The sequence below is a fragment of the Elephas maximus genome, chromosome X (genome assembly GCF_024166365.1).
Source record: "Elephas maximus indicus isolate mEleMax1 chromosome X, mEleMax1 primary haplotype, whole genome shotgun sequence".
Taxonomy (NCBI): Eukaryota; Metazoa; Chordata; class Mammalia; order Proboscidea; family Elephantidae; genus Elephas; species Elephas maximus.
In genome coordinates, this window is record NC_064846.1 from 5,607,032 (window position 1) to 5,621,117 (window position 14,086).

The window sequence follows — 14,086 nt, forward strand, 5'->3', positions numbered from 1 at the left end:
ATGTATTTATTATGGTTAGGTCCTCTTGGTGGATTGACCCTTTAATCATTATGTAATGGCCTTCCTTATCTTTTATTGTAGATTTTGCCTTAAAGTCTGTTTTATCTGAGATTAATATTGCCACTCCTATTCTTTTTTAGTCACTGCTTGATATATTTTTTTCCATCCTTTGATTTTTAGTTTATTTATATCTTTGTTCCTAAGGTGTGTCTCTTGTAGACAGCATATTGATGGGTCATGTTTTTTAAATCCATCCTGCCATTCTCTGTGTCCTTACTGGTGCATTTAAACCATTTACATTCAGTGTGATTATCAATAGGTAGGAATTTACCGTTGTTTGTTTTGCTTTTGTGTGTGTGTGTGATGTTGACGGTTTCGTTATTCCACATAATTTTCTGTGCTGAGTTATTTTTGTTTGCGGAATTTTTTTTCATTTCCTTCATTGTTGTTGGTTTTGTGTTTACTGCATCTTTATAAATTTTTTTTTATTTTGATGAGTAGGTTTGTTAATTTACTTTGTGGTTACCCTGAGGTTTATGTTTCTCTTCCTAAGTTTACAAGTCTTTTATTTCCTGATAATGCCTTGATTTCCTATATGCAAGTTCTATAATTACACCATGTGTTCCTCCTTTTTGTTTTGAAGTTGTCCTCAGTTACAGACTGCTGTTTCTGGTTCCTTGTAGCTGTATTTTTGCGTATTCTTCATCTGGATTGGTATCTGGTTGATGCTGCCATGCGTCTTAGTCTCAGGTTGTTGTCTTACGTTGTTCTGAACAACAAAAAAATACTAAACCTGTTGCCATCTAGTCGATTCTGACTTATAGTGAAGGACGCTGTTTATTATGTCCTGTAGGGTCGGTCTGGTTTTTACAAATTTCCTTAATTTCTATTTATTTGGAAATGTCTTTATTTCGCTATTGTATTTGAGAGATAATTTTCCTGGATATATAATTCTTGGTTTTCTTTCAGGGTTTTATATATTTCATTCCATTGCCTTCTTTCCTGTATGATTTCTGCCAAGAAATCAGAGCTTAGTCTTATTGGTTCCCTTTGTAGATGATCTTTAGTTTTTCCCAAGCTGCTCTCAGGATTCTTTCTTCGTTTTCGGTTTTGGAAAGTTTGATTATGATATGTCTTGGCTAATTTCTTTTGGGATCTATCCTGTATGAGGTTCATTGTGCTTTTTGGGTGAATATCTTCTCGTCTTTCATGATATTAGTGAAGTTTTCTGCCAGCAAATCTTCAAAAATTCTGTGTGCTTTTTATTGTCTCCTGTTCTTGAATTCCGATCACAGATTATTACTCTTGATAATGCCCCACATAACTCTTAAGGTTTCTTCATTCTTTTTTCTGATTATTTCTCAAACAAATTGGTGTTAAAGAATTTGTCCTCTATTTTGCTGATTCTGTCTTCCATTGATTTGGTTGTTCTCCTGTGTCCTTCCATTAAGTTGTTTATTTCTGAAATTTTATTGTCGATCTTCTGGATTTCTAGTTGCTCTTTTTTTTTTTTAATTATTTATTTGGTCGTTTTGTTCTTGCATTGCTTTCCTGAATTCTTCTAGTGTTTTGTCTGTGTTTTCCTTGGTTTTGTGTGTGTTTTCCTTGATCTCTTAGAGGACCCTATATATAAGTCTTTTGAATTCCTTATCAGGTAGTTCCATTACTCATTTCTTCCTCAGGGAGGCTTTTTGGTTCTTTATTTTGGTCACTTGCTGGAGCCATCTTCTGCTTCTTTAGGTGAATTGGTATCATCTGTTGTCTCCAACGCATTAAGGCATTATTATACTTATTTATTGTATGTTTATTTGCTGCACCCTTTTTTTTTTTGTTTTTGTTTTGTTCCGGGCAGGTGGGACAGGCTATTCTTGTTGGTAGTCTGGCTGCACTAGAGCGCTTACCATCTATCTCCGGGTGGGTAGGGTAGTGGCTGGGTGTGTGAGCTCAGGTCTCTCTTCACTGGTCTGGCGGGGTGGCTGAGAGAAGGCTGGACAGGTGTTGGTCACCATCTGTCAGTCCAGTGGCACAGGAGTGGGCAGCAGCACTTGACAAGTGGGTGGGGTGGCCGTTGTGGCAGATGTAGCTGGCTAGTGGCAGCGTTGTCACCACCTCCTGCCGGATGGGGGGGCGAGTCGTGGGCGGGTGTGCGCACAGTCGCACTGCCACCATCTCTCACCAGGTAGGGGTGGGAATGAGTGGCGGGTCAGTGTATGTGCAGTCATGCACTTGGTGCCCTTCACAGGGTGGGGGGAAGGGTGAGAGACACGTGGGTGTGTGTGCGGCTGCACTGTCGCAGCCTCTTACTGGGCTGGGCAGGGTGCTGGCAACAGATGGGCACGGGTGCGTGCAGTTCCTGCCCCTCGCCAGGTAGGGGGGTATGTGGCAGGCACATGCAAACGTGGCCGTACCACTTCTGCTTCTCACTGGGTGGGAGGAGGGAGGAGGGAGCGGTGGGCAGGTGCATGCATGATCGTGCTGCTGCCACCTCTTGCTGGGTGAGGGGAGGGGGAGAGAGCGGTGAGTTGCCATGCACTTGGTTCTGTCGTTGCCACCTCTTGCCGGGCCGGGCAGGGTGCAGGCAGTGGGTGGCAGGTAGGTGTGCACACATGTGCACACAGTTGCCACTGCTTACCAGGCCTGGGGGGGCTGTTGGTCGTGGGCAGGCGTGTGTGCCAGCACACACCTACTACCACTTGTCGGGTGGGCAGGAGTGGGTGGTGAACGGGGCTGGGGGGGGGGATGGACTCGTGATATGGTTTCCGGTCAGGCGGGATGGCTGGGGTACGAGACCGTCTGCCAGTTCCGATCAGGAGGGTGGGGAGAGGCGGAGTGCGCCCCTCTGGCTAGCTGATGTAGGTGCCAGGGCACTTCTTATCCACTGAAGCCAGTAGCTGGGACCTGCCCCCGACCTAATAGAGGCGGGTAGGCACCCAGGGTCCAGCTGGGTGGGAGACCTCCTGCCGATACTCCGTGGATCCACCCTCTCATGCACACCACTCACGCCAGAGGTCAGGGACTGCTAATCGTGAGAATATCTGGCCCTGGATCCTGGCTCCTTCCCTCCTGTATGTGGACAGCAGAATCCCTGTAATTTTCGCTTTCCTTTCTGTGTTTTCCTCCCTTAGATCTGGATCATGAGCTGATCACCTTGCTTCTCTCCGGGTGTATCTGTACAGTTTCCTTGTCTCTTATGGGAATGCGTGAAGTTGCCTTCCTGTGTACCTCACCCGGGGTTGCTGTTGGCTTTCTCTTGGGATGGCCACATTGTGCCAGGACAGCTGGTAGAGCCTCTCTGTTCTGCGTTACTCCTTGTTCACTGTGTTCATTCAATTTTTTCCTTCGAGTCAGTGTTTGATTCTTTATCTGTCTTTTTTGTTTTCAGGATTCCAAGATTGTTATTTATATCTGTTTTCACTTGGTTTTTCGGGTCTTTGCTGTAGGGGGACAGTATGGTGCAGCTGAACAAGCTGCCATCTTGGCTTCTCCCCCTCGTTGATTGTTTTAAAGCACTGGGAATGCAAGAGAAAGAGTAAAGTGGCCTTTGCCCCCACTCTATATGGTAGAATTTGAAAAGATAGGTTGATTTTATTTTCCGCTGTGGCTAGGAGTCTAAGCTGTGAGTAAATGTAGTAGTCACAAATAGTATCCTCTCTTAAAGGTCTTGCGTGGCCCCTCTCAGGAAGCCCTGTGGGGACGCTGTTGAGAGTGAGCAGGAGGACCAGAATTTGTGGGTTTTATAAGCACAGCTGGTGATGTGTTGTGTTTGCTGAGTGGAGTGTCTCAAATTCAAGGCTGGTATTTTTCTGGTTTGAATAACAGAATCTGGCTCAGCTGGAGGGCTCCCCCTGCCTCTCCCTCCTTAGCTCCTGGGAAGTGGTGGAAGGCTTAGCATCCTGTGAGGCCTCCCTTCCCCTGGCTCTGGGCCTATGGCCAAGGACTGTCGGTGGAACCTTTTTGAGGCTGCCATCTCTCCATGCTCCTCCCCTCCCTATTGGAAGGAAAGGAGCCATGGCCTGGCCAAGGGAACTTTGGGAGAATAACTCAGAGCTGCCTATGGGCCCAAAGTCCCTCAAGGAGCTGAGGGCCCAGAGACTGGGGTTAGGGGTGAAGGTGAGGATGGTGGCAGATAGACGTGGAAGCCGGCTCTCTGCCAGGGCAGTAGGGTTGTGCCAGCCAGGTACAGGGGGGAGTTCACAGGCCGGGGGGGCGGTTCCTGGGGAGCTGCCCTGCAGCTGTGGGCAAATGGGGTCTGGAGCGAGCAGAGAGATGCGGCAGGGTCGGCCGGAGATGAGGACAAAAGCCCAGAGAGCATGGGTTCCAGGGACCAAGGCAACCCGGGGCACCTCTATGGGGAACCACCCTTTCCAGCTTGTGGATGGTAGTCTTCCCCATCCTGCCCCTTCACCCTTCCTTCTCCCACGTTCCCTTCCTGGCCTGGCCTGGATCCTCCCTGTCCCCCACCTCCACGGTTCCCGGTCCTGAGGCTGGTACTGCTGTGCCACTCTTTTCTTGGCCCCGCCCCCCATCACCATCGCCGTGGCCCCTGCCCATCCTGGGCTAGCATCTCCTTGTCCCCCATCTGGATGGTTCCATCAGCCTCCTGTCTGTCCCACTTTCCTGCACACTCCACCCTGCTCCCAGAAGCCAGAGGGACCTGTTTAAAGTGGTCTGCCTGCCTGCACCACCCCCTGCTCCCCACTGCCCTCAAGGCCATGGTCCAACTCCTGAGCTTGGCCTTCAAAGCCCTTCATGATTTGGTTCCAGCACATCCCTCCCTGCCCCACCTGCAGGCCCACTTTCCCAAGGGCACCTGCCCTTCCCAGCTTCCTGCCTCGGCTGTGCTGTCCCTCACCTTCAGGCCCCCAGGCAGCCCCTCCCCAAGCCTGCTGGCTTCCTTCTTGCGGCCACAGTGTCCCCACTGACCCACAGAGAAGCTTCCTTGTCTGTGTCTGCCACCCCCATCACTCTCTCTGAACCTTCAGCTCCATGAGGGTCTGTGTGTGCTTTGTCTGCTGAGGTGTCCCAGGCACTGAGTACCAGCTGCCCTCGGGAGGAGCCAATGGATATTTGCAGGTGTGGCCTCTTGTCCCTGCCCTTCTGGCTGAGCCTCCCCTCAGCCACCACCAGGCAGAGATTAGTTGGAAGGCCAGGTCTGCACCCAGGCAGAGTAGACACTGGAAGCAGGCTGGGAAGCACCAGGGAGTTGGGGTGTGGGGGGTGTGGGTGCTGTGGCCCTCAGGAACTCCCAGCCTCTGCTGCCCTTTTCTTGGTGGCTCCAAGGCTCCGCGTGTCTGGTGACTGCCGTGGGTTCGTGTTGGGGGGCTGAACGTGTGTTCGAGTTCTCAGCTTTGTGTCTTGCCTTCAGGTGCAGCAGACGGTCAAGGTAAAGACACGCTCACTTTTTCTCTCCTGCTTTGGCCTTGATTATTCACCTCACCACCTCCCACTGCCCTTGCCCTTTGCCCTTTATCACCTCTTCCCTGGCACTTACCCACCTGGCTGTCACCACAACCAGCTTCCAGCATTCACTGATAGGTGGGTTAAGATGCCACCTGTCAGACCCTCCATGCCCACGCTGGGGCGGGGCTGGGTTTAGAGATGCATAGGGGTAGGGGGTGGGCCTGTCTGGGACTCAGATACCCACTGGTGCTTGTCCCCAAGGAGCAGACAGCCAAGTGCCTCTGGCCATCAGCTGGGAAACTTCATTCCAGGGCAGCCGCCACCCGGCCCAGCCACTGCTCTGCCCGGTGTAGGGGCTGGCCTGGCCATCCAGAGAGCAGCCCTGCATCTGGTGGCCAGCTAAAGCCCAGCACCCGCAGGGAAAGCCAGCATATTTGAGGCTGGGTCACAGCCGCCTTTTCACTAGAAGGCACCTGCAGCCCCGGCTGGTGAAGGCCTTGCAGCGGCACCTGTGGCGGGTGGTGGCACAGGGAGAAGGGTCTGATCTGAATTTTCCCCCGGCCCGGGGCCTGTAGGGCCGTGCTCAGCCACAAGGCTCTGATAAGGCTTCCCATCCTCAGACAGCCTGGCTTTACTCAAGCAGAAGCAGGGATGGGGCCCATTCCAGGTCCTGAGAGGTGGCCCTGTGTCCACCCCGGGGTCACTCAGTGGCCTGTGTGCCAGTGTGAAGATGCTTTTGTAGAGTCCTTCAGGCCCTCCAGGAAGAAGGTTGGGGAATGGCTGCAGAGGCCCTGGGTCCACTAGGCGTGAGGAGGGAGAGGGGACCGCAGCTGTTCCTCCTCCACGGGGAAGCTGACCGTCTTCCCTGTGGGCATGTTGCTGGGAAAGCCATAGGTTGGCAGGTGACTTTGCTGGCATCTCCACAGCCCCCATCCCCGCATCCATCAGTCACTTGTGTTGTGCTTGGTTCCCTTTCTGTCCCTGGGCTCCTGGGTCAGTTCTGAGCCCCACCATTGACCCACCCCTGCAGAGCGGAGCCACCGTGTTGCCTGAGGTGGCAGGTGCCCTCGGGGAATGGGGTGGCAAGGACTTTGGTGTGCATTGTTGTGCTTCTGAGAATGATGGAAGAATTCCCAGACAGCACAGTCTCCGACCAGATGAGGGTGTTCAGAGGCCCCAGGTGCCGGGCTTTTCTTGGTCAGGACTGGGACCCCATGTCTGTCTCCTCTGTCTGTCACTCACGCTGCCCTTTGCCTTTGCAGAGGGCCTCAATGCAGACTACGTGAAGGGGGAGAACCTGGAAGCCGTGGTGTGCGAGGAGCCCCAAGGTGAGGACTTCTTGGTCACTGTCCATTGCTGAAGTCTCCGAGCTGGGCTGGGGAGCACAGAGGTATCTGTTTCCAGAATTCCCAGCTGATGTGGGCCTGGCGGGGCCTGGTGCCTTGATGGCATCAGGAACACTGCCTCACAGCCAGAGGCTATCCAGCACCATGTCGATGACTTCTGTGCACTGTTGGGGCACAGCCTCTGCTCCTGGTTCATGTGAGCCGGGCGCTAGGACCCTCTGCTCCCTGTCAGCCCCAACGGACACCTACTGGCGAATCCTGACAGAGCCCTGGGGGGTCTTCTGACACAGACCCCCAACTCTGACAGGAAAATTGCCACAGACAAGACGGAACACAGGCCTTCCTGTAACTGCCCATGACCCTCTCTCCCTCCCTTCTCCTTGCCTCCCTCTTTGTCCTTGTGCCCCCATTTCCTCCCTCTCTTTCTCCTTTTCTCTCCTTGCCTCTTCTCTCTCCTTGCCTCCTCTCTGTCTTTGCCTCCTCCCTCTCTCTTTGCCTCCTCTCTCCTCACCTCCTATCGCTCTCCTTACCTCCCGCACTCTCCTTTCCTCTCTCTCTCCATGCTCCCTCTCTCCTCCTTGTCTCCTCTCTCCTTACCTCCTCTCTCTTTCCTTTCCTTTCCTCCCTCCCTCTCTCCTTTTCTCTCTCTCTCTCTGCTTTCCTCCTTCTCCCTCTCCTTGCCTCCTCTCTCTGCTTGCCTGGCTTTCTCTCTCCTTGCCTCCGCTCTCTCTCCTGGCCTCTCTGTCTCTCCTGGCCTCCCTTCCTCTCACCTGTGTGGTTATCAGAACTTTCTGGGTTCATGAGCCGGCCGTCATTTGATGCCATCTAAGGTGGCCCAAAAAAAAAAAATTTTTTTTTTTTTTTTGGGTTAAGGTGGCCTGTGCTGCTAAGGAGACTGTGTTGCTGACCAAGTGCCCATGGTGCTATAGCAGTGGGTGGTCTGCCCGGGCCAAGGAGGCAATGCATCAGCCAAGGCGGGCGGGGAGTACAGGCCATGGCCGGGCCCAGACAGGCAGTGCGAGCACTTTGCTGGAGCCGAGGGCGTGGGAAGGGTATCCGGGACCTGAGAGGCCAGAAGTCCGTGGGCTCCATGTGGTGCATCGTGGGGTGAGTGATCTGGCCGTGGGGCAGCATGTGGATTAAAATGGGCTGTTTTCCTCCACGCCAGGATTCCTGAGAGTAATACACTTTGAAACCTGCTAGCCAGCATCGAGCGAGCACCGTCTATGGGCTGTGCTGAGTGCCTGAGGAATTGTCTTTATTTACAGCCCCTCTCCTCAGCCTTGTAAGGAGCACCCCCATTTAGAGGAGCAGACTGAGGCGAGCTGTTTACAGGGCCTGTCCAGCTCCCCTCCTTCTCTCCCAAGAACTCTCTTCTTGAGCCACCCAGAGCTCTGCTCCCAGGGCCAGGGTCATCCTTCCTGGGGCTGGGGGCAGCGGGGAAGGGCAGAACTGGGGGTAGGGGGGAGACCAAGCTTCTATCCCCAGCAGCGGCTCGTTTCCGGCCTTCCCGTCCTGTGCTAGAAAGGAACGAATCCCTCCTAATGGGCATTTGGTTTTTCCTAGTGAGATACTCATCACTGCAAACCCAGTAGGCAGAGCCGCCGCCGCCTGAGCAGCCCCGGATCTGAGGCACCCGCTTGAGCCCCAGCCCCTCTCTCATTTGGATCCACAGCTGCTGTGCTGCTTTGTTGACGTCATTGCTGCTCGTTGCTCTCAGTTCTCTGGATAAGCTCTTGGTATTTGCCAGTTTGGTTTCAGGCCCTCAGTGCAGGGTGGGCCGCGCACCTGCCAGGCACTCTGCAGAGGTGTGGTACTGCAAGCCAAGCCCTGCTCGGGCAGAGCCAGCACCAGCCTGCCCGCCAAGGACGAGGATGAAGAAAGCTACTTATGCTTAGGGGACAAGACTTGAACCCAGGGTAGTGTGATCCATGGACGTGCTGGCTTGGCTCTTCGTGGTGGGCCTGCCTGGGGCAGCAACTTCAAAAGCTGTAAATGGGGTAAGCCCCTAGCTAATACCTGGTATGTGCAGTGTTTAGGGGTATCCTTGGAGCTCCTGCAGGGAGCAACCCAGTCAGCACCAAGTAGCACCACACACACACGTACACGCACATACATACATGCATACCCATGCACACAGGCACACACATGCACACACATGCACACACATGCACACACACACCAGCCAGAGGGGCGCTTTTATTTTGGCCCTCTTTTTTGGATGACAGGTTTGAAGGGCTGGGCTTGCAGAGGGCTGGCGCGAGTGGAGACTTCCAGTTATTTAAGTGCAGACGTGCATCTCATCACAGTCCTACCATCAGCGTTTAGGGCTTTCAGGCCTCATTCCATCTGATTCCACAGGGACTGGGTGTGGGGCTGAAGGCTGCCATGATTCAAGTTTCCAGGACTCATTTGTGCACTGGATATGAGTGTTATGCTGAGTGGGCGGGGTGGGGGAGACGCTGACCCTCCACTCTATGTATGTTCTTATTTTGGTTCCCAAAGCTACAGATGTCAAGAATGAGCATCAAAGCCAGCAGCATGCTTGGGGTTTGCTTAAAAATTTTTGGGGGGGGTGTGGGGAGGGAAGAGATGTTTGCTCGGTTTCGTGACACCCATGGCGGGGGAACTCTGTCGTCATCCTGCCTGTCCTGGAACCTAAGGCCTGGCACTTACCCACACCGAAGTGGTCTGGATTGGGCCAGAGCAGAGCTGGCTTCTTGGAATGCTCCGTGTGGATCCAGGGTCAAGGTTGTCCGAGCTCTGCTGAGCTGAGTCTTGAGCCCCCGACTACTGGTGATTAGTCAGTGGGAAGTTAAGAGTCCTATTTCCACAAATCTGCTTGCCTCCTTGGACTGTGGACCGCCTCGAGCATCCCCTCGCCTGCGTGGCTCCTTCACGTCCACGGTCTGGAGAACATACTGGTTGTGGTCAGTAGTAAGATGGAGCACTGCGTCTTCAGGCTGCCTTTAGGATCAACTCCGTACGGATGTGCGGGGCTCCGAAACACCCCTCCCCTTGCTTGCCGTTAATCCCAGACAGACCTGCACTGAGCAAACACCCCAGAACTGTGGCCTCTCGGAGCGCCCCAGTCTCAAGGTTAATTAGCAGGTGAGGGCACTGCTTGCAAGATGTACCTGTTTCCAGGGCCTCCCACCCTCCTTGGCCTGATAGTTGTTAACTTTGTCACGTTTTCACATCTATCCCTTCCCAACACCAAAGACGCCAAGGGCTGATGACCCCACCCCTGGAGGCCCACTTGAGGAGCTGGGCTGGAGGTGGGTCTGGAAGACTTGTCCTGTTGCCACATAGATAGGGTGACATCAGGGTGTGGGGGCTCGTGCCCTGAGGGACAGGAGTGGGGAGGGCCCAGGGCTCAGCATTGTTAGGATGGCCACTCACCGAGGTTCCCAAGAAGTCACAGTCACAGCAGTGACCAGGACGAGGGGTGATGGGACCACGTGTCCCTTGGCCAGGCATGGCGCTACACTAGAGCTTTGGGTTGGCCTCCTACGGGCAGGGCCTTCTCTACTGTCAGCCCTGAGGCTGGGCACCCTTCCAGGGCCAGGCTGCCTGAGCTCGTCCACTTTGGCTTTCCAATGCAAACCCTACAGCTGTGACTGAAAATCAATGCTCTCACCCCCGCTTGATGTGAACCCTTCCTCAGGAACGACACTGACCTTAGTTAAAAGAGCTCTGGTTTGCTCTTAGCTAACCTCGGTCCTTCTGTGGAAAGCCCGTGGCCCGGCACCTAGACATGCAGACGGTAGCTCCTGGTAACTGGATGCCCTGAAGATCACTTCAGCCTCTTTTCCCAGAGCGCTCATCCTAGAGGGCTTCTCCTTCCAGCAGGAACACCAGCACCAGCGTTTTACGCTCGCGGGGGCGCTGCTGCCTGCAGAGCATAGGGGTTTCTTACGGTTACTGTGTCCATCTGCAAGTAGGATGGGCCAGCTTGGGCCTGCCCTATGGGATAGGGGAGAGAAAATGAGTGAACTTGGAAGGGCCAATTGAACAGGTCCAGTCCACGTCAGCTTAACTTGGTAGGGAAAAGCAAAAAGAAGAAAGGCTGAGTATTTAGGGTAACGAGTCTGAGCCCGAGCTCAATGAGGTGGGGTCCCCTCTTGGCGGGGGAGCCACAGAGGAGGCGCCTGAATGCCTCTGCCGCTCGGGTTGGGGGTTCATACCAATTCTCGGAGGAAGAAAGGGAGACTGATGAATTCCCTGTACATTTTTTCATGTGCTTGTGTTTAAGTGTGAATTGTAAGCTGTCCAGTGTTGTTTGCATTAAACAAAATTGAACCTGACAGGCCACTGTATTCTGACAGTGTTCAGTGATGCTGGCTTTCCCAGAAATAATAGCCTTTGGTTTGGAGCCCACCTGATTCCCTTCCTCCTCAGCCAAAGCTTGTGTTCTTGCCTTCATCCCCTCGATGAGCAGCTTAGTGTCAGGGCGTCCAGGCTTGGCTTGTGAACTGGGAGGACAGCCGGACATTGCAGCGGGCCCAGAGTGCAGCGGGCCCTGCGCGGTGACGGGAGGCTTCATGTTGAGGTCAGAGGGCATATCTGGGCCAAACCAGGCTTGCCTGTAGTAAAACATCACCAAGTCTCCGAACCCTGAACCACCCCCCCCCCGTCTTGGCCCAGACACTCAAAATTTGTGGTCAATCACATTGAAGACTTAGTAAGAATTAAATGATGCAAAGGCACTTTACATATATGAACTGTTCCTGGCACAGGAAATATTCAATCCCTGTATTTTATTATTTTTAATTTTCCTCAAAGGAAAAATCTACCAAAACTCCTAAAAAGGAGAGACAGCAAAAAACAAGACCACGGAGTAAACGTAATTTTAATTATAGATTAAAACAGTGCATCAGACAGGGCAAATACAACACTGTACCAGTTTTTAAAACCCTGAACTGCACAGGTTTTACGTTCTAGTACACTTAAATAAAACAGAAAAAAAGAGTCGCCTAGGTAACAAAACCGTACTTCAAGTTGTTTTAGAAACTCAGGTCTGTTCTAGGAACATAAAAAGAAAAAGGACCTGTTGTGCTTCTTGGGAATCCATGGGGGTTTCTAGGGCTCCTGCTTGGGGCCGAGCGCATGGGGAGTGGGGCAGGCGCTGCTCAGAAACCTGCCAGGGCCCAGCTGGGACCAAGCCAGCAGGCAGGGACCTGGCCCCAGTGCCGGGTGGCCAGCCCCGCACCCACGGCCGGCTGAACTGTCCGGGTAAGCCCACTCTGCGTTCTCAGGTTCGCTCAACAGTACCTGACAGCCCTGGGGCAGCTGGGGGGTTGAATGTTATTCCCGGAATACCCATTGAAGAAAATCAGTGTATCAACGGATACAATCACTCAGTTTACACTGGGAGCGTGAATCGAAAGCTCATTTCAATTAAACTACAGTTTAGAAACAAATCACCTAGATGATAAAAATTGAGCATTGATTTTAGATGGTCAAATTACCGTGGATAAAGGTAAGGATCATTCGAAGAATTAGAAGGCTCCAAACATTTGACCGTAAAAACAACTTTTTAAGAACGCTCAGAAATAAGGTCAATCGGAAGGACTCTGTGTGGCATCCAGTCATTGGAAACAACCAGGCCCGTGCCAGTGCGCCGGACTGGGGTGTGCCCCTAGGCTGGGGGAGGAGGGCGTGGCCCGCTGGCTGCAGGGTTCTGCAGAGGCCAGAGCTCACCATCACCACACGAAGGTCACCACCCAAAGTTGCAACCCCAGCAGGTGCAGTGAAGCCTTTGGCAACAGAAGCCCCGGCACAGGGGTTGCTTTACGACAGTGGCATGCAGTGGCGCGAATACATGGAGCTAGGGGATCTTGTCACAGGCGAGGGCGGCTGCAGCTTGCTTTGCCCCAGACAACTGGAAAGCTGGGAGGAGGCCAGGGCAGCCCCAGCGCCAGTCCACGGGCATGGCTCCTGGAAGGAATCCATGGGGAGGCCTGCGGCTGCGGGGGACAGGCCGAGTCCTCGGTTTACCCCTCACCAGGGAAGGGCGGAGCATGCCTCATTCCCACCTGGGCTGCCCTAGGGGGCAAGTACCAGAGTGAGGCAAGGGCACACTGGTTCCCTTTAAATGGCCATCTGCAAACCTGGTTTCACACGTACCACGCGAAAGTTAGCATGAGGTTTCTTGGGTGACTATTCTAAACATAAAAAAAGGACATAGGAAAATAAAGGCATGTTTCTCTTGGTTAAAAATACCTTCTATGTACACAACAGTACTGGTACAGGAGGACCCCTCGCGTGAAGGGACTGGAAGAGATGGCAATGTCTCCCCCCCACCAAATATTTCAGAACAGTTTTCAAGGTGTAGCAAAGAACAAAGATGCCACATGGCCGGCCAACGTGGAAAGTGATCGGGGTCTGTTTTGAATGAAGTACTGAGCCGTGAAATAATTCATGTACAACTCCCTTAACCCTAAGTATCGCACTAATTCACACTAGTTGCCCCAAAGCTGCCTGAACTGGTAGAACGTGGCTCCTGGGGCCGACCCGACAGCTGGGGCCCCTGTGAAACTGCTGGCGAGAGAGAACAGGCTGTTCAGGAGACAAAACGCGCTGGCAAAAAGGGGGCTCAGCTGGAGCTGTCGCCGAGCCTCACGAATGGCCGGCCGATGGCTGGAAAGGCCATCCAGACACGAGGCCGCTGGGCCTAATCCTAAAAGACAAGATCAGAAGCTGCAGTGGGAACGGCAGCCGCCAAAGGACCGCCAAGCCCTTTCCTTACCCACGGAAGGTCCTGAGACCTGGGGACCTGCAGGAAGCGCCTGCCCCCCGGCGCTCGTCCGTCAGACAGAAGTGTGCACCGGGGTGGCCGAGTGGGAAGGTGAGGAGCCGCGCTCAGAAGAGGACGAGATGGAGCGCGTGGCCACCTCCCGCTGCAGCTCCTCCACCTTCTTCTGCAGCTCCGTCCTGATGGCCAGCAGCTCCTTGAGATTCTGGTGAATTGGCATCTGGGGGAGAACAGAGACACAGCTGGTTTACCAAGCCCCTCCTACTGCACTGCTCTCCTGAGATATTCGCATGAACCATTCTGACGTGTTTGGTTCCGTGGTTTTTAGTATATTCTGAGTTGTGCAACTATCACCGCTAAGTCCACACCATTTTCATCTCCCCCTACCCAAAAAAAAAAAAAAAAAAAAAAACCCTGTACCATTCTGCTCTGCCCCACCCAATGCCGCCCTGGAAACCACTCCTAAACTTTGATCTCCATACACTTGCCTATCCACGTCATTTGTCCTTTTGGGTTTGACCTCTTTCACTCAGCAGCTTGCTTTCAAGGTTCCTCCATGTCTTAGCATGCGTCAGGACTTCCT

The 14,086-nt window shown here is 53.2% G+C and overlaps 2 protein-coding genes across 3 annotated transcripts in view; one reads left to right on the forward strand and one right to left on the reverse strand.

The window, feature by feature from the left end:
* CD99L2 (CD99 molecule like 2) overlaps positions 1–10,745 on the forward strand; it is a 104,353-nt gene extending 93,608 nt beyond the window's left edge. Inside the window, exons 9-11 of the mRNA XM_049873414.1 lie at positions 5,366–5,383; positions 6,663–6,728; positions 8,313–10,745. Of these exons, the coding sequence (XP_049729371.1) occupies positions 5,366–5,383; positions 6,663–6,728; positions 8,313–8,341 (113 nt within the window). The 3' untranslated portion in view covers positions 8,342–10,745. The remainder of the gene's footprint in view (positions 1–5,365; positions 5,384–6,662; positions 6,729–8,312) is intronic.
* An 835-nt stretch (positions 10,746–11,580) lies between these two features.
* Positions 11,581–14,086, reverse strand: part of MTMR1 (myotubularin related protein 1) — a 57,086-nt gene continuing 54,580 nt past the window's right edge. For both annotated transcript variants that reach the window (XM_049873411.1, XM_049873410.1), the window contains one exon: positions 11,581–13,723. In XM_049873411.1, the coding sequence (XP_049729368.1) occupies positions 13,559–13,723 (165 nt within the window). In that variant the 3' untranslated portion in view covers positions 11,581–13,558. The remainder of the gene's footprint in view (positions 13,724–14,086) is intronic.